At 45.2% G+C, this 18495-nt stretch overlaps 1 protein-coding gene across 1 annotated transcript in view; it reads right to left on the reverse strand.

Annotated features, from left to right (window-relative positions):
• Nucleotides 1–18495, reverse strand: part of LOC110493538 (E3 ubiquitin-protein ligase NEURL1) — a 63308-nt gene that overhangs the window by 6086 nt on the left and 38727 nt on the right. The window contains exons 4-5 of the mRNA XM_021567875.2: nucleotides 10293–11015; nucleotides 440–619 (exon numbers count right to left, since the gene is read on the reverse strand). Of these exons, the coding sequence (XP_021423550.1) occupies nucleotides 440–619; nucleotides 10293–11015 (903 nt within the window). The remainder of the gene's footprint in view (nucleotides 1–439; nucleotides 620–10292; nucleotides 11016–18495) is intronic.

Below are 18495 nucleotides of genomic sequence, written 5' to 3' on the forward strand. Positions count from 1 at the left end.
GTTAAAACACATTTTGGTTACTACATGATTCCATATGTGTTATTTCATAGTTTCGATATCTTCATTATTATTCTACAATGTAGAAAATAGTAAAAAGGAAGAAAAACCCTTGAATGAGTAGGTGTTCTAAAGCTTTTGACCGGTAGTGTATGAACTGATGTAATGGATCTAATCTACAGTGTTGATCAATACATTCCTTACAATAAATACAGTACAAACCCATTTTACCACTGTTGTTCTACTGTGAAGGCAGCCTCACATTACCTAACTACAACAGTAGACGAGACATTGTGTCCTCCCGCTGCACAGCACGAGAAGCAATCTACCGAACAGACTCACCACCCAGGACATCTGCTACCTAGTGTCCCCCTCTCCTCTCTTAACCCCCTGCAGTGGGTTTGATAGTTTGATTAATAGAGTGGCTCTGAAAGGTACAGACCTCCCGCAGAGCCACCACAGTAGGCCGCGGAGCTGGGGCCTCCCAGGCCTCCGTTAAGGACAGGGTCGGAGCTTCCACTACCCAGGGCCAGGGCTAGGGCGCTGGGGGTGTGGGGGGAGGAGGAGGGAGAGCTGGGGATGGAGGGAGCACGCGCCGGCTGGTCCCCGAGATGTGTGGAACCTGGAGCCAGAGAACAGACAGAGAGAAAAGAGATTGTTATGAAAGCATATAGAGTTCAAATAGAGCCACCTCAACTATAGCCACCTCAACTACAGCCAACCTCAACTATAGCCTCCTCAAATAGAGCCACCTCAAATAGAGCCACCTCAACTATAGCCACCTCAAATATAGGCACCTCAAATATTAGACACCTCAACTATAGCCACCTAAAATATAGCCACCTCAAATATAGCCACCTCAAATATAGCCACCTCAACTATAGCCACCTCAAATATAGGCACCTCAAATATTAGACACCTCAACTAATAGCCACCTCAAATATAGGCACCTTTAGTACTGTAAGTGGACTATTCAGTAGGTTCTACATTGAAGAATGATCCTATATCATAAAGAACCGAGAGAAAGAAAGATTATTATTACTATTTTGATGTATTTATTTTATTTATATTCATTAAAAAATATATAAATAAAATAAATACATCAAAATAGTAATAATAATCTTTCTTTCGCTATATAATATTTATCTCATATATATATTTTCCCCCGTTCTCTAATCACCCTTACAATACTTTTTTATTTACTTCATTGTTATTGTTGGTGTCATTTTCTCAACTGGTTTAAGCAACAGTGGCCTTGTTCATTCATGCTAATAAAGCTTATTTGAATCTGAAAGAAGAGTTGGTATGTTATGAAGACATAGGCCTACAAAGATCAGAGGGCTTTTTCTCTAAGTGTGCTATACAGTTACTACACAGTACAATTGTAGACAGATGAATGATTACTATTACTAGTCTGTCCAACCTCTCTTTCGTATCGTCTGAGATTCCTAAAGATTGGAAAGTGGCCGTGGTCATCCCCCTCTTCAAAGGCGGAGACACGTCTAGACCCAAACTGTTACAGACCTCTATCCATCCTGCCCTGCTTTTCTAAGTCTTCGAAAGCCAAGTGAGCAAACAGATCATCGGCCATCTCGAATCCCACTGTACCTTCTCCGCTATGCAATCCGGTTTCCAAGCTGGTCACGGGTGCACCTCAGCCACGCTCAAGGTCCAAAACGATATCATAAATACCATCGATAAAAAACAGTCTTCATTGACCTGGCCAAAGCTTTCGACTCTGTCAATCACTGTATACTTATCGGCAGACTCAACAGCTTTGGTTTCTCTAATGACTGCCTCGCTTGGTTCACTAACTACTTTTCAGATAGAGTTCAGTGTGTCAAATCGGAGGGCCTGTTGTCCGGACCTCTGGCAGTCTCTATGGGGGTGACACAGGGTTCAAATCTTGGGCTGACTCTTTTCTCTGTATATATCAATGATGTCGCTCTTGCTGCGGATGATTCTTTGATCCACCTCTATGCAGACGACACCATTCTGTATACGTCTGGCCTTTCTTTGGACACTGTGTTAACAAACATCCAAACGAGCTTCAATGCAATACAACACTCCTTCTGTGTCCTCCAACTGCTCTTAAATGCAAGTAAAACTAAATGCATGCTCTTCAACCGATCACTGCCCGCACCTGCCCGCCCGTCCAGCATCACTACTCTGGACTTAGCATCACTACTCTGACAAAGAATATGTGGACAACTACAAATACCTAGGTGTCTGGCTAGACTGTAAACTCTCTTTCCAGACTCACATTAAGCATCTCCAATTCAAAGTTAAATCTAGAATCGGCTTCCTATTTTGCAACAACGCCTCCTTCACTTATGGTGCCAAAAATACCCTCGTAAAACTGACTATCCTGCCGATCCTTGACTTTGGCGATGTCATTTACAAAATAGCCTCACATAGTCCATCACAGTGCCATCTGTTTGTCACTAAAGCCCCATATACTACCCACCATTGCGACCTGTATGCTCTTGTTCACTGGTCCTCGCTACATATTCGTCGCCAAACCCACTGGCTCCAGGTCATCTATAAGTCTTTGCTATGTAAAGCTCCGCCTTATCTCAGCTCACTGGTCACCATAGCAACACCCACCCGTAGCACACGCTCCAGCAGGTATCTTTCACTGGTCATCCCCAAAGCCAACACCCCCTTTGGCCACCTTTCCTTCCAGTTCTCGGCTGCCAATGACTGGAACGAATTGCAAAAATCACTGAAGTTGGAGACTTATATCTCCCTTACTAACTTCAAGCATCGGCTGTCAGAGCAGCTTACCGATCGCTGCAGCTGTACACAGTCCATCTGTAAATAGCCCATCCAACCATCTACCTACCTCATCCCCATATTGTTTTTATTTACTTTTCTGCTCTTTTGCACCGCAGTATTTCTACTTGCACATTCATCATCTGCACATCTATCACTCCAGTGTTAATTGCTAAATTGTAATTACTTCGCTACCATGGCTTATTTATTGCGTTACCTCCTTACTTCATTTGCACACACTGTGTACAGACTTTCTTTTGTGTTATTGACTGTACTTTGTTTATTCCATGTGTAACTCTGTGTTGTTGTTTTTGTTGCACTGCACTGCTTTGCTTTACCTTGGCCAGGTCGCAGTTGTTAATGAGAACTTGTTCTCAACTGGCCTACCTGGTTAAATAAAGGTGAAATAATAAAAAAAATAAAAATAGATCTTATGATCCTATTGAAGTGAATGGCTTTTCAATCACTTTTGGGGATTTCTAGCGTGAAGTTTAGGGAGATATGTTGGGGGTTTGTCACGTTCCACTCTTTTTTTTTACATCCCCTGTTTCTGTGGTGAAGGCAGGGAAACAAAATTCAGAGTCCACGTTTAAGAAGCACATATATGGATGCCAGTGATGCCTAATGTGAGGGGTCATGTTTCAGAGACCCCAGTGTGATTAACATGACATAATGGGTTTCAAAGTCACGGACATGGACACATTACCGAAAGTCGGAATGCGACCCTGGCTGCCTCAGACATACAGTACATGCCTGTACATCGATGAAGAGGATACGTCAGAAAAACATGTTTGAAGTATCTAAGGACCAAGTGGTTCCTTAACATTGGTTGACGGTTGGTTAGTTAAATGGTTGATAGTGATGGAGTAGTAATAATTTAAATAGACTGAGCAAGATTGAGTGTCACTGTTGATTTTATAAAGGGGGGGATCACCTAATCATAAGTGATACTACACCAAAAACAAAGGTCATTTTTTTCTAGACTGTATTTATGGAGGTAGACATATTGAATGCATCCAGGCATTGTTAGTCTAGCGCTGACCCGCAGTAGTTGTAATATGAGGCCAATTGTTTTATTTTTGGTTTAAGTAGGCACTAACAGAATGACTATTTAATGTTCAGTAAATTTCTACGAAAATTGTCTGTCTTGTTGAGTGTATGTGTCATAATTAAAAACAACAAATTATTAAAAGCTTTGCTAATTCGCTAGGAACAATGGAAATGGCTATCGTCAACCATTTCGCCCTAAAGCCACAACATCCAAAAATAGGGACATCATCAGCAACAACAGAGACAAACAAGCCACAATGAACTACATTGAACCCTTGAACATTTCAATAACATGTTACTTCAAGACACGAGGGATGAGAGGAGGAATAGCTCATCAAAGCCTATGGGGACTGTGGTAACTGGGAAGGAGCTCCATGGTCTTTCTCAGCGCGCTGATGTCTTTTTCTGGATGGCATGACGGAAGAATGTGAAAAATGAGTCGTCTGGTGTGTGGCCCGTGGTCCATCATTAAGACTGCCATCAGCTGACAACATGGCGACCGGCCACCGTTTCTGGCATCTCAGTGGGAGCGATTGATCTATGGCCAGGTCCAAAATGGCTACCCAGTTGCGGTCTTTCTATGCTCACGAACACTGGAGAGGCTGTCGACTAGGCCAGTGGTTCCCAAATATTTTCGCTTACTGTACCACCAACTCAATTTACCCACTCGTGCATTTTATCAGTCGGCCGATGGTCTCATGTGTCTTCTCAAGTACACCCTGTGGATAGGCCAAGTACCCCCAGGGGGTCCTAGTACCCCTGGTTGGGAACCACTGGACTAGGTGGCCATTTTGGTTCTGCGACAATGCTAACATAATGCATTAGGACCCATGTTGGCAGTAATACTGATCTCTGTTACCTGATGACTGACTGACATGGTGCATCACGTCATGTGTTAGCCTGTACTGCACAAGTCATTTGGAGGTTTTCTAAATGGGGCTGTATATGCTGGTGTAGTTGAAGAGGAGGGCTAAGACCTGGGCTGTTTGTTTGTGTAGAGGGTTGCTCTGGTGCCCCTAGGCTCTTGGTGCCTCAGTGTGTGTGTATGTCTAAGTGTGTGTGTGTGTGTGTGTGATGTGTGTGTGTGTGTGTGTGTGCTTGTGCTGTGTGTTTTTAGATGGTCATTTGTAGAATGACTATGTATAACGCACACTCCCATAACTATACTTAGTTCGTACGGACACCGTATCCTCATTATAAACAACCACTACATCTACTATTCAGAGTCCCCATATGATCACATTACTACTGCACTGACAGGTCCCCCTATGGACTCTAACCCAGAGGTGTGGTCGTGGTGCCGATCCGCTCTCTGTCCTCCATCTCTCCCATTGTAATCCCCTATCTGGCTTGTCCTCAGCAGCTGACCTATGTTCAGTGGAGCCCAGCCCAGATCCTCCTGTTCACTCCCAGATTAACTTAGAGAGGGACTGTGGACAGCTGTGGCAGCTCACTCCCCCTTCCTCCCAAATTGCACCCTGTTCCCTATGTGGTGCACTACTTTTGACTGCACTACTTTTGACCAGAGCTCTATGAGCCCTAGTAAAAAGTAGTGCACTATATAGGGAATAGGGTGCCATTTGGGATACAGATGTTTATTAAGAAGAGTATGTTTGTCCAGATCCTCTAAAGCAGTCTGCTATGGGAGGATTCTGAGGAATGTGGGCTATGTGACACTGAGACTGGCCTACTTTGACTCAACAACACTGGGTCACACACTGTCGCAGCACCTCGATGGGGTTGTGGCTTCAAAATGGCCGCTTGGCCCTACAGTCATGGTTGTGACTGAGGATGACCTTAGGTCATCATAGGTCTCTACATCTTAAAAGAGGAGTGTGGGATTTCCTTCTAGGGATCTGTTCAGTGGTAGACTGATGAATAGGAGGAGGGGAAGATGGGAGGGGGAAAAGAGGAGACTGGGGTTGTAAAGTGGTTGCTTATCTTTCTACATCCATTGAGCTTTCTGAAACACGATATCCAAAGAAACTTGCTTTGAAAGGTTTGGCGACCGTATATGGGTGGTCTTTAAGTTTGTTGTCAGCACCATTTTCTACATTTAGGCTCTCAATGGTAATTTGTCAAATCTATATATAGGATAGTAGATACTGTATATATAGTTAAAGCTGCAATATGTCACTTTTTGGTTGACCTGACTAAATTCACATAGAAATGCGAGTTATAGATCTGTCATTCTGTTTGAAAACAAGTCTAAGAAGTGGTTGATGTGCGATATTTATATGCTTCCTGTGCTTTGTTTTGTTTTTTTGCGTCTATTACTCACACCAGTTTCAATCAGCTGAAAACACAATATTTTTGTTTATGGAAACAATATTTCACAGCGGTTTAAATGGTACAATGATTCTCTACACTATACATACTTGCAGGCGCGTGTAGAGTGTGTGTGAGAGACAGGATATTATCTGGCCCGAAATGAAGGGAGTGGTTTTATCAGTGCTCTGGTGCTGGAAATGTTTTGCAACATCCAGGTGTTTATAGCCCTGACATCGTAACATCCCTTCTATCAGATGTTAGTATCTTTGTAGGGCCGTGTGCGTGTGTGTGTGTGTGTGTATGTGTACACTGAGTGTACAAAACATTAAGGACGCTTTCATAATATTGAGTTGCACCCCCCTTTGCCCTCAGAACAGCCTCAATTTGCTGGAGTATGGACTCTACAAGGTGTCGAAAGCGTTCCACAGGGATGCTGGCCCATGTTGACTCCAGTGCTTCCCACAGTTGTGTCAAGTTGGCTGGATGTCCTTCGGTGGCCCATTCTTGATACACACGGGTAACTGTTGAGCGTGAAAACCCCAGCAACGTTGCAGTTCTTGACACAAACCGGTGCGCCTGGCACCTACTACCATACCCCATTCAAAGGAACTTACATTTTTTGTCTTGCCCAGTCACCCTACATACACAATTACATACACAATCCATGTCTGAATTGTCTCAAGGCTTGAAAAATATGATTTAACCTGGTCAGTCTATGTCATGGAAAGTGTGTGTGTGTGTGTGTGTGGTGTGTGTGTGTGTGTGTGTGTGTGTGTGTGTGTGTGTGTGTGTGTGTGTGTGTGTGTGTGTGTGTGTGTGTAACTGCTAGGGAAGAGTGAGAGAAGAGTGAGAGAAGGTGAGAGGGAGAGGGGGAGAGGGAGAGAGAGGAAGAGGGAGCGAGAGAGCGATGGCAGGAAAGGTGAATAAACGGCCAATCATGTCAGACCCAAGGATGTTTCAATGTTTCAGTCTGAAGGAGGGAGAAAAGAACGAGGGAGAAAGAAAGAAAGAACGAAAGAAAGAAAGAAAGAAAGAATTACAGTGGCTGGAATAGCTGTGGGTGGCGGGCGAGACTGTTCACTTGAGCGTGAACGAGCTGACATTCTAATGGAATCTATAATGTATGGGGAGAGGGTCAGAGTAATAGTGTCCTATTTATCTACTGCTGTTCTCTCCCTCCCTCCAACACTATCACACCATCATCCTCCCCATTTACAGAAATAGGATGTTCATTTGATCACTCCGTTGCTGGACAACTTTCCTGCTATGCAGGACATTTAAAACGTGTCGTGTTGATTATAAGCCACGTTGATTATAATCCACATTTGTTCATGTGTTCATTAATTTGTTTATCCATTCATCCATTCATTCATGTATTCATTACTCTTAATCATTCATTAATTAACTGCTCAATCATTAATGAATTCATGCATTCACGTGTTCATTCATTGTCTCTGAATATCCAATTGTTGCTTCTTAGTGAGCATGCTAGCTAGGAGCCCTAATCTTGACCTTCAGTGTTCACTCACCCTACCAAGGGCACTCCCCCACTAGGGGAGCTCAGGAATTAGTGGACCTCATGTCAGTGCACAACACACACAGCTTAAGCCAGCTTAAAGGAGCACTCCCAAATGTATACGCTGCCCCACGGGACAAATTCAGGTAAACCTGAAAGCCTATAAAACAAATTCAGACCTGCCGTCACATAAACAGACAAGACACTTCCTAACGTTGAAGAATTGGAACATAAAGGTGATTTACTATCTATCAAGGTTAGAAGGAATTCCTAGATTTGTCTGATAAACGATTGTAGTGCCTAGAGCAGCCGTTTCATGTTGCCGTAAACTCCTCGTAAGGTGATCCGTGCCTCAAGAAACTCAGCAGTATTCAGGCAGTTCTGTTGTCTGATAACAGACGACCTGGCAACAGTGCTTAGCAACAAGAGAAGTTCCTTGAACTCCTTGCAAAAACCTGAAAAAGTACCCGTAGTGCTCTAGCTAAACGTTTTTAAAAGCACAGGTAATGTACTAGTAACAACAGACATTCAGAACAAACCACAACACCATAACACCATCTCCCTTTGCAGCTAACGAGTTCCTAGTAAAAAATGCATGGTGAAAAGACCCCATAGGTGTGCATTTCCTGTGCAGTTTTCATGTAGGCCCATAGTATTGACTGTTGGCTTAGTGCCACTACAGTTGTCGTATCTATCAATACCCCAGAGCCACACTCCAGCCTTAGACAGTGTGTAGTGTGCGCTGCAGCCCTAAGTGTAATGTATTGATGTGGCTTTCATTGATCGCGCTGTCAGCCACCTCCCTGTGTGTCTCCAAAGTGCCTAATGGAGCAGACCAGATCCAAAAATGGCGGCTGTGTAATGTAATATAATGAGAACAGTGCTAACAGGGCGGCATGAGGGCATGTCGATGCCTCACTAACTGCTGTGACCTCCTTGGCTGCATGGAGAAAAAGCATGTTAGTATGAGGGCAATTTACAGGTGAGCAAACAAGCAGCACTTAATGAAAATACCATGTCCGCATTATATATCAGCACAGTAAGGTGTAGTTTATTTAACTCTCTCTCTCTCCCCCCCTCTCTCCCTCTCTCCCTCTCCCTCTCCCTCCCTCCCTCCCTTCCTTACTGATAGGGATATATTTAGCCGTCGCTTGATTCGTCCTGAGAAGCAAAACAATGATGACACGTTGATGAGGTTGTGCCTGATTTGGTTGTGTGGCTTCGTAATTGAACTGTTAAAATAAGACAGGGCTTCAACCTTACCTGTCTTTCTACATGATACACCTAACAAAGATGTGTCATTTAAACATTTCCGCTTGTCCAATCTCCCGAAACGCTCTGCCAAATTTGAATTAGCATTTAATTATGGCTCAATACAAAAAGCCATTATGTCATAGAAGGATATAGGAGTGAACATTCGCTGTTTTTTCGTTTTGACCGTTTGTCTACCCTTTTCACAGACTATGTAAAGAGGGACCTTGTGCACCAGTTGGCTTGATAGGGGGCCTACAGATGTAGGATCTACATTTGATCACCCTGTTGCAGGAGGTTTGAGTTTTAAAAAGGTTTTTGAAGTTTGTCATTTCCACTTTGAAATTTCACACTAGATTTTCTCTGTAGTATAACCCACATAATAATTCACATTTCCTGTTGCTGCAGGATTATTTTCCTGCGTAGCAAACTGGCTCAAATTAAGATCCTACATCTGTAAGTCAATAAGTATAAAGAGCTCAGCAATTCACCTCTCCAAACAGTCTAAAAGCACAGTTGTAGCAACTTTAGGCATACCTGCCTGCCACAGCAGAAATACATTATGTTTGGCATATTGCAAATGAAGCGGACGGCCTCCCGCCCACCCACTTATCTTTCCCACTTCATGTTCATTATCTGTATTTAGAGTGTGTAATCAAGCATGGGGGCTCTCGGCATACTGCTGAGAGGTAGCGTGTGTCCCGTCGTGAAGACATGTTTCCCCCGCTGTGAGTGGGTCGCAAGCACGTACACACACATGCAAACACACACACACATACAGGTCACACACCATACAGACAGGAGAAGACGTGTTGGGGCCGCTAGGTTGCAGGGTCTGGCTCCCACACTCCTCCTTTCACTTGTTCCCTCTCTTCCTGTTATTATCGTGGCAGGTCGTGAGACAGCGTCTACTTTGCTCTCCATTAATGCCTCTGGAAGTGCATTTGGATCTGACTTCCTGTGTCAAGGCGCTGTATTGAAGCACATGACATAAGTGCACATCTCTGAGCTCTGTGATGCGGGTGGGGCCCTTGTTACTAAATCCCTGACTGACGATCGATCATAAATGGATAAATGAAAAAGTTTACACCATGTCAGATTCCATCCTCCTAGGGCCTGTAGTACTGTAGACACTGTAGCATTTAAGGCCAGTACCTGACCATGTGACCCGATCAGGAAAAGTCCCCTAGCCGCTACAATCCATAGCTAGGGCCTGGAGTTTTCCCTAGTCAGGTAACATAAATAGGAAAAACTCCTGGCCCCACCCACATAGAGTATACAAGTAGTAGTAGAGAGAAGTACTCTAAGTGCACGTAACTGCCAAATTAAAGGAAACACTAACCTAAATTGTCTTAATAGGCCGTTGGGCCACCACACGTGTTTCCTTTATTTTGGCAATTACCAGTATAGCATAACAGTCATACTGACTTACCCAGTATCCTGAGTTGAGTGACGGCTCCATGCAGACCGAAGAACATCCACAGGGGCCGGGAGTTGTCCACACACACTTGCATCCCCGCATTGGTGCCATTGTGGCTCAAGATCACCTCCCCTTCCTGGTTGACCAGGAAGCCCAGTATATCACTGCTCTGGAGCAGCGTGGGCACTCGGCATACAGCCCAGAATTCCTTGCGGTCGACTAAGGCCTCCGGGTTGTAGGGCAGGTCGCTAGGGCGCAGCACAGCGGGGTCGCATGATGTCACGCCATAGGACAGCGATCCCGACCTAGCTGGGCTCGACTTGGTCACCTTGATAAACACGGTCTCGCCGGTACGCAGTGGCCGGTCAGTGAAGACAAGCGTTCGCTCCTCTCTGGCGTGCTCGGATCTCGCCACCGTCTGCTCGTCGAGCGTCTTGATGTGGGCACCGCGGAGGGCGTGGAAATGGAGGTCGCTTTCGAGGGAGTGTGGGAGGACAGAGGACTGCTGGGTGTTGAGGGAGTTCTGGGGGATGGGGCAGGAGGCGGAGGGAGGGGCCAGGTGGAGATGGGCGTGGTTATGTGGGTGGGCTGGGCCAGAGCCGTCCACTTGCTGCAGGTTGAGGTCACAGAGGCTGACAGAGAGGCGGGATTCATCTGCCTCGCGGCGGAGAGAGGAGGAGCGTACGGTGGTGAAGGAGCGGGGACGGAGGAAGTCGGGAGGGACCATCTCACTCTCTGGAAGAAAAAAAGAAGGGAGAGAGAGAGGGAGAGCGAGGGAAAGAGAGAGAGAGAGCGAGAGAAAGGCAATTTTAGTTTCTATAATCATTGTAAATTGTGCTGAAATATAAAGAGAAAGAGAGACCATTATATCTGAGAAAGAGACAAAGAGATAAAATGAGGGAGAGTCAACTAATAATAATACTGTAATGTTGTTGTGTTGTCATTTGTTAGTGTTCGAATTATTTGACAGTTTATACAGCCGTTTCTGTCGCAATGTATTGTTTTGCCAACCTTGGAATATTCCTTGAATTGAAAAGAGAGAGAAACAGAGAGGAACAGAGAGAGAAAATAAAAGGAAGAGAGACACAAGCCAAGCACGAAAGAAAAGGCCTAAATTGGCGGATGTTATTAACTAGTACAAGATGTAGGATATAGCTAATTAGCTGGTACAGCAGCAGAGGAATGTGTCATTTCGCTTGTTTAAAGCTAAATTAAATTTCAAAAATTACAGATTTGGTTGAGTGCTTTAGTATCAGTAGGGAGCAGAATCAGCTCCTTTCACATGAGGAGGACAAAGTGCTTAATTAACCAGCCTTGGATGATACTATTAAAGAAATGTGTGTTTGTGAGACAGTGTGTGTGTGTGTGTGTGTGTGTGTGTGTGTGTGTGTGTGTGTGTGTGTGTGTGTGTGTCTGTGTGTGTGTGTGTGTCTGTGTGTGTGTGTGTGTGTGTGTGTGGAGCTCCCTCCTTCTGCATTTCCAGCAGGGTATAGTACAGTAACATCCTTCTACAGTGAGCCATTTATATCTGCCAACACATGTCCCCCTTCGCACAGTAGGGCAGGTAGTAGTAACACACACACACACACACACACACACACACACACACACACACACACAGAGAGAGAGAGAGAATGCCCTGCTTATAGTCTCCCCCCTCCCCACTCAACCCTGCTGGGCAGCTGCCTGCCTGAAAATAAGGTCTCTAAATGTGCAACCCCCCCCCCCCCCCCTCCCACACACTCCCCATCAGCCCAGCACTGGGAGAATTAGCCCTGGGGTGTTTTCAATAGGAGCGGAACAGAACCAAAATGGAAGCAAACGTAACAAAACGGGGAGGCACCTACAGTACCTGAATTTCTCCAATAGAAACTCTCATTTTCGTTGCGACTAATGATCTCAGACAGAGAGAGAAAAAGGAGGGAGAGAGGGAGGGGGGAGAGGGAAAGGGAGGGACAAAGAAGAGGGACTGTCATTGCTCAGAGGGTTGTAAGTGGATAAGGAAAATGAGTGACGAGACTGACCACCTTTGTTGATGGACAGAGAGAGAGATTGGGGAGATGGATAGCAAGGTAAGTGGGGGAGGGCAAGAGAAAGAAAATGACATTGTTGACCACCTCCTCGGAGAGGGCAGAAGATAGGGAGAGAGCCCATCACTCAGAGAGAGAGAGAACGAGACAGAGAGAAAGCGGGACCACCGGAAAATGACAGCGAGTGACCCCCTGTTTTGAGATAGGACACCCCATCATTTCAGAGCGAGGGAGCGACAGACTGACAGAAAGAAAGATAGGGAGAGAGAGAGGGAGAGAGAGAGAAAGAGAGGATAAAAGCCAGCATCTACCAGTCCTCCCGGGAGAGGTCTAGTCTGCAGCCAGGCCCATTTCACCCCCTGCTCCCTCTGAGGCCTGTCCCAGAAAGCCTTTTAGAGGCCAGGGCCAACTCTGGACATAGATAAACCTCTTACCCCCTTAATTACTACTCTCATGAGGCCTGCCAGACAGCCGGCCTGAGTGTGTGTGTGTTTGTCTGCTAATAACAGCAGTGAAACCACAGAAAGCTAAACTCTCTTAGCCTGTCCAATCTGAATGGGCTGAAAGGGACCCTGTGGGATTATCTTCCACTCGGAAAGCATTCAAATTTATTTTGTCCTAATATGGACACCGTACAAATGTTAATGGCTGGCAAGGCAATGTAGGGCATTTGAATGTGTGCCAGAAAAGACTCTGCTGTCCATTTGTGAGCTATTTGGAATTTTGGTGTACATTCCTTGTGCACTTCAGTGTGATGAACGGTATGACATTTAAATGTGTTAACAACGGCCAGAGAACCTATGCTGTCAAATGCGTTGAGGAGATTCTAATTGAGAACCGGTTGCGACCTGTCAGGCTGACCAAGCCGGCGAGATTATCAGACCTTCGTCTTTCTTGTTGTTCACTAAGAAGATTATGTCCAGATTGTACAGGGAAAAAAGCGAGGTTTCTGTTTTTGTGCTGGCTGCAATAAATGTTAAGAGTCAAACCAGGATCCAAGAACCAGCTCCAACTCTTACCCAATACCAGATCATTCAATCAAACTTCACTAAATAATTTCAAAGAGGCACCGTAAGGGAATATTTCTGTGGTCGACTAAAACGCAACAATTGACGTCCTATACTAATTTTACATCTGAGTTATTTAGCATGAGCTCTTATCCAGAGTGACATAGAGTAGTATACATACATTTTCACACTTCCTCCCAGTGGTAATCGAACCGACAACGCTGCTGTTGCAGGCGCCACACTCTACCAACTGAGCCACACTTGCTACCGTTACATACTATACTGTGTGTGACTGACAGAGGACATCATTAGGGTTATAGGTGCTCATTCAGTCTATCAAAAGACCAGAGGACAAAGACACCTTACAGTGTGTGATCCTCCGTTTGGCAGTGCTGATTCAACGTAGATCATCCTCCAACTGCCATCCCTTGATCAATTCCCGCCTTCAAAACCAAGATGGCAGCCCAGTTTGCCTCAAAGTCATTTCAAGTGTCAATTAGCATTAGCGGCTAATGCACAGACGGCTCTGGAAACTGACGGTATTAATGTATCACGAGACTACGGGACTTTAATTGTTCTATTTGATCTTTGTTGGGAGTATAACATGGATGGAACATTGCCTTGAAAAAGAGTGCACTCGTCTCAGTGACTGCTAATCGACCATTAAACTAACAGCCCAAAAAGCACACAGTGCAGTTAACACTGTTAGCGCCCGAGGCTAGCAGAGAGACAGATGACTACCGCTAGCTCTTTATTTAATCTGATGTTTCCTACTTCCTCTGTCCTCTCCTACTGTAGCGTCCAATAGGCACTTAGTGGATGCCACAGACAGGCTATGTAAATGAATACAATTATCAAAATCTATTTATATTTCTTTAAACTTTTCATTTCCCAAACAGTCGAATGCAGAGGGGCTACCTTCAATGAAGTATTTCCTAACGAGGCAAGGAGACAAATCGTAGCACTTTGCAACATACTTAAGCCAAATGATTGGGGAAGGTAAGGGATTCTCCCTTGGCGGTGGGAGTACTTGTGTGTGATCGCATGTGCGTAGCTCAGGCATACTTACTTCTAACATCCCCAATGCCAGCCCTGATTCCAATGCTGGACGAATTCTCACTCTCTAGACCAGGGATGGGCAACTGGGGCCCGCGGACCAAAAATGAAGAAATATACAGTACAAAGTCAAAAGTTTGGACACACTTGCTGATTCAAGGGTTTCTTTATTTTTACTATTTTCTACATTGTAGAATAATAGTGAAGACATCACAACTGTGAAACAACACATATGGAATCATGTAGTAACCAAAAATATTATCAAAGTAGCCACCCTTTGCCTTGATGAAAGCATTGCACACTTTTGGCATTCTCTCAACCAGTTTCATGAGGTAGAATGGAATGCACTATATCATTGTGTTTACTTGATAGCTAACTACACAAATAGCTAGCTAGAACAAAGTGTTAATAAGATAACAATTTATTTAAAAGATTTAAAAGCAATACAAAATATACTTCATCCAAAATAACAATCCCAAACAGATATGAGACAACTAAGGACTGACCTGAGACAATGTTTTTGGTATTTTTTTTGGAATGCATTTCAATTAACAGGTGTGCCTTGTTAAAAGTGAATTTGTGGAATTTCTATTCTTATTAATGTGTTTGAGCCAATCAGTTGTGTTGTGACAAGGTAGGGTTGGCATACAGAAGATAGACCTATTTGATAAAAGACCAAGTCCATATTATGTCAAGAACAGTTCAAATAAGCAAAGAGAAACGACACTCCTACCTACAGCATCTCTCCGAGACTCAGGCCTCCTTTTTGTCCCTAGAATTTCTAGCAAATAGCTGGAGGCAGCGCTTTCTCCTGTAGATCTACATTTTTATGGAATGGTCTGCCTATCCTTGTGAGAGACGCAGACTCGGTCTCGACCTTTAAGTCTTTATTGAAGACTCATCTCTTCAGTAGGTCCTATGATTGAGTGAAGTCTGGCCCAGGGGTGCGAAGGTGAACGGCAAGGCCTGGCCGGCTCCCCTCTCTCCACTGGGATTCTCTGCCTCTGACCCTATTACAGGGGCTGAGTCACTGGCTTACTGGTGCTCTTCCATGCCGTCCCTAGGAGGGGTGCGTCACTTGAGTGGGTTGAGTCACAGACGTGATCTTCCTGTCCGGTTTTGCGCCCCCTCGGGCTTGGGCGGTGGAGGAGCTCTTCGTGGGCTGTACTCAGCCTGGTCTCAGGGTAATAAGTTGGTGATCTGTTGATATCCCTCTAGTGGTGTGGGGGCTGTGCTTTGGGAAAGTGGGTGGGTTGGCCCTGTCCAGGGGTGTCGTCAGACGGGGCCACAGTGTCCCCCGACCCACCCCTGTCTCAGTCTCCAGTATCTATGCTGCAATAGTCTATGTGTCGGGGGCTAGGGTCAGTTTGTTATATCTGGTATAATTCTCCTGTCTTATCTGGTGTCCTGTATGAATGTAAGTATGCTCCCTCTAATTCTCTCTCTCACCCTCTCTCTCCCCTCCTGGAGGACCTGAGGCCTAGGATCATGCCTCAGGACTACCTGCCCTGATGACTCCTGGCTCTCCCCAGTCCACCTGGTTGTGCTGCTGCTCCAGTTTCAACTGTTCTGCTTGCGGCTAGGGAACCCTGACCTGTTCACCAGACGTGCTACCTTGTCCTGGCCTTGCTGTTTCCGACTCGCTCTCTCTCTCTACCGCACCTTCTGTCTTGACCTCTGAATGCTCGGCTATGAAAAGCCAACTGACTTTACTCCTGAGGTACTGACCTGTCGCAACCTCTACAACCACTGTGATTATTATTTGACCCTGCTGGTCATTTATGAACGTTTGAACAATCTGGCTTTAAATGGCCATGTATTCTTATAATCTCCACCCGGCACAGCCAGAAGAGGACTGGCCACCCCCCAGAGCCTGGTTCCTCTCTAAGTTTCCTCCTAGGTTCCTGCCTTTCTAGGGAGTTTTTCCTAGCCACCGTGCTTCTACATCTGCATTGCTTGCTGTTTGGGGTTTTAGGCTGGGTTTCTTGCGTGTGGCTTTCTTTCATTACTGCAGAGCTCTGTCCTGAATTGGATTAGGGTTGGGGATAGACGTTTGGCATGATGAGGAATAGCTAAGGACCCCAGAGACATGAGGGAGGCATGGCGTTTGGGCACGATGGTCTCTCTCTCTCTCTCTCTCTCTCTCTCTCTCTCTCTCTCTCTCTCTCTCTCTCTCTCTCTCTCTCTCTCTCTCTCTCTCTCTCTCTCTCTCTCTCTCTCTCTCTCTCTCTCTCTCTCTCTCTCTCTCTCTCTCTCTCTCTCTCTCTCTCTCTCTCTCTCTCTCTCTCTCTCTCTCTCTCTCTCTCTCTCTCTCTCTCTCTCTCTCTCTCTCTCTCTCTCTCTCTCTCTCTCTCTCTCTCTCTCTCTCTCTCTCTCTCTCTCTCTCTCTCTCTCGCTCTCGCTCTCAGAATTTGGGGCTAGCTCTGGTCCAGAGCGTTCATACGATCCTCTACTTAGTAGAGGAACTTGCTATTACCGTGGCCAAGAGCTAGTCTTACACTATAACAAATACAGCAACCATCATGAAGATGTACTATGAGATTTGACAAGGATACATTTTTTTCTGCCGAGCTGAATGTTGACATTTATGAACACAGTTTCAAGATGTTAGGCTTTGGCCCAATTCTTCATGAAAGGAGGTCTCTGTCGACCAGTTCTAAACGGCAGTGCATGTTTACTTTGTGCCCCTAGTGAGACGGAGAGAGGGAGGAGAATATGAGAGGGAAGATAAAAGAGGGAAGGACCCTGTGCCTATGCTGATAAAGTGGAGTGTGTGTGTGTATGTGTGAGTGTATGCGTGTAACTGCACCAGCTGCTGCCCACTCATCATGGTGCACCTGCTATTTCAGCTAGAGACAAACCCCTTTGTCCCCATTGGTCCTTTTCAGATAGGCTGCCCACAGATGTGCGTTCTCATTGGCCGATTGGCCGAGGGCACAGATTTGCAATTGCAGCTCTCTGAAAGACGCTTCAAACAAAGTGGGCACTCTGGCCTCTCACTGACGCACGCACGCACGCACGCACGCACGCACGCACGCACGCACGCACGCACGCACGCACGCACGCACGCACGCACGCACGCACGCACGCACACACACACACACACACACACACACACACACACACACACACACACACACACACACACACACACACACACACACACACACACACACACACACACACACACACACACACACACACACACACACACACACACACACACACAGGCCATCCCAATCTAACCTTGTTAAGGAAACTAACTGTAATGGGGACACAGAGCGAGGCAGCTGTAGTCAATACACTAGGAGAGAGAGAGAAAAAAACGTATTAAAATTCCAAACACATTCAATTGAGAACCAAACACAGCACCTGTTGGGCTAAACCAACAAATATACAAAATGGGGGAGGTGAGGGGGGAGTGGCCTCTTTCTCTGAGCATTTGATTGGGAATGGCAGTGAAGCTAGCAGGCTACTAATGCTGTGTGTGTACGGGGAAGAGGAGGGAGGAAAGGGAGAAGAAGGAGAGGGATACGCTGGCTGGCTTAGTGGCTTTGCTAGCTTTCCACATTAAAAATACTATAGTATTTACTGTAGTATACAGTAGAATTTACAGTTAACTATAGTATAAATACTATAGTAAAGTAACTGTAGTATATACTATAGTAATCAATGTAGCGTTTTGACAGATTGTAGTATACTGTAGTATTTATTGTAGTTATTTTGTGGACTGTAGTATACTGTAGTAATTACTGTAGGGTTTATGGGGACATTACTGTAGTATTTACTATTTTGTTCTTGTTTTATAATCTTTGACATATAAGTGGAGGCTTTCTCCTCGAGGAAACCTACTGGAGAAACACTAAAAGAGGACCTTTTCCAGTAGCTGTAGATGAGGCCTGAAAAAGGCCTGAAAAAGGCCTGGAAAAGGCCTGAAAAAATAGTCCAGCACTTATGCTCTTTTCTATAACCTTTAGGGAACACAACATATGGTCTTTATGTGGCATGTAGGGGGTTTCTTACTTATGGGTGGCATATATTGTGATATGGGGGAGGGGAATGGGCAGGGTATATTGAAATTAAATACTGTAGTATTTAGTATAGTTTAAAAAGTGTAGTGTT

This window comes from Oncorhynchus mykiss, chromosome 17 (assembly GCF_013265735.2).
Source record: "Oncorhynchus mykiss isolate Arlee chromosome 17, USDA_OmykA_1.1, whole genome shotgun sequence".
Lineage (NCBI taxonomy): Eukaryota > Metazoa > Chordata > Actinopteri > Salmoniformes > Salmonidae > Oncorhynchus > Oncorhynchus mykiss.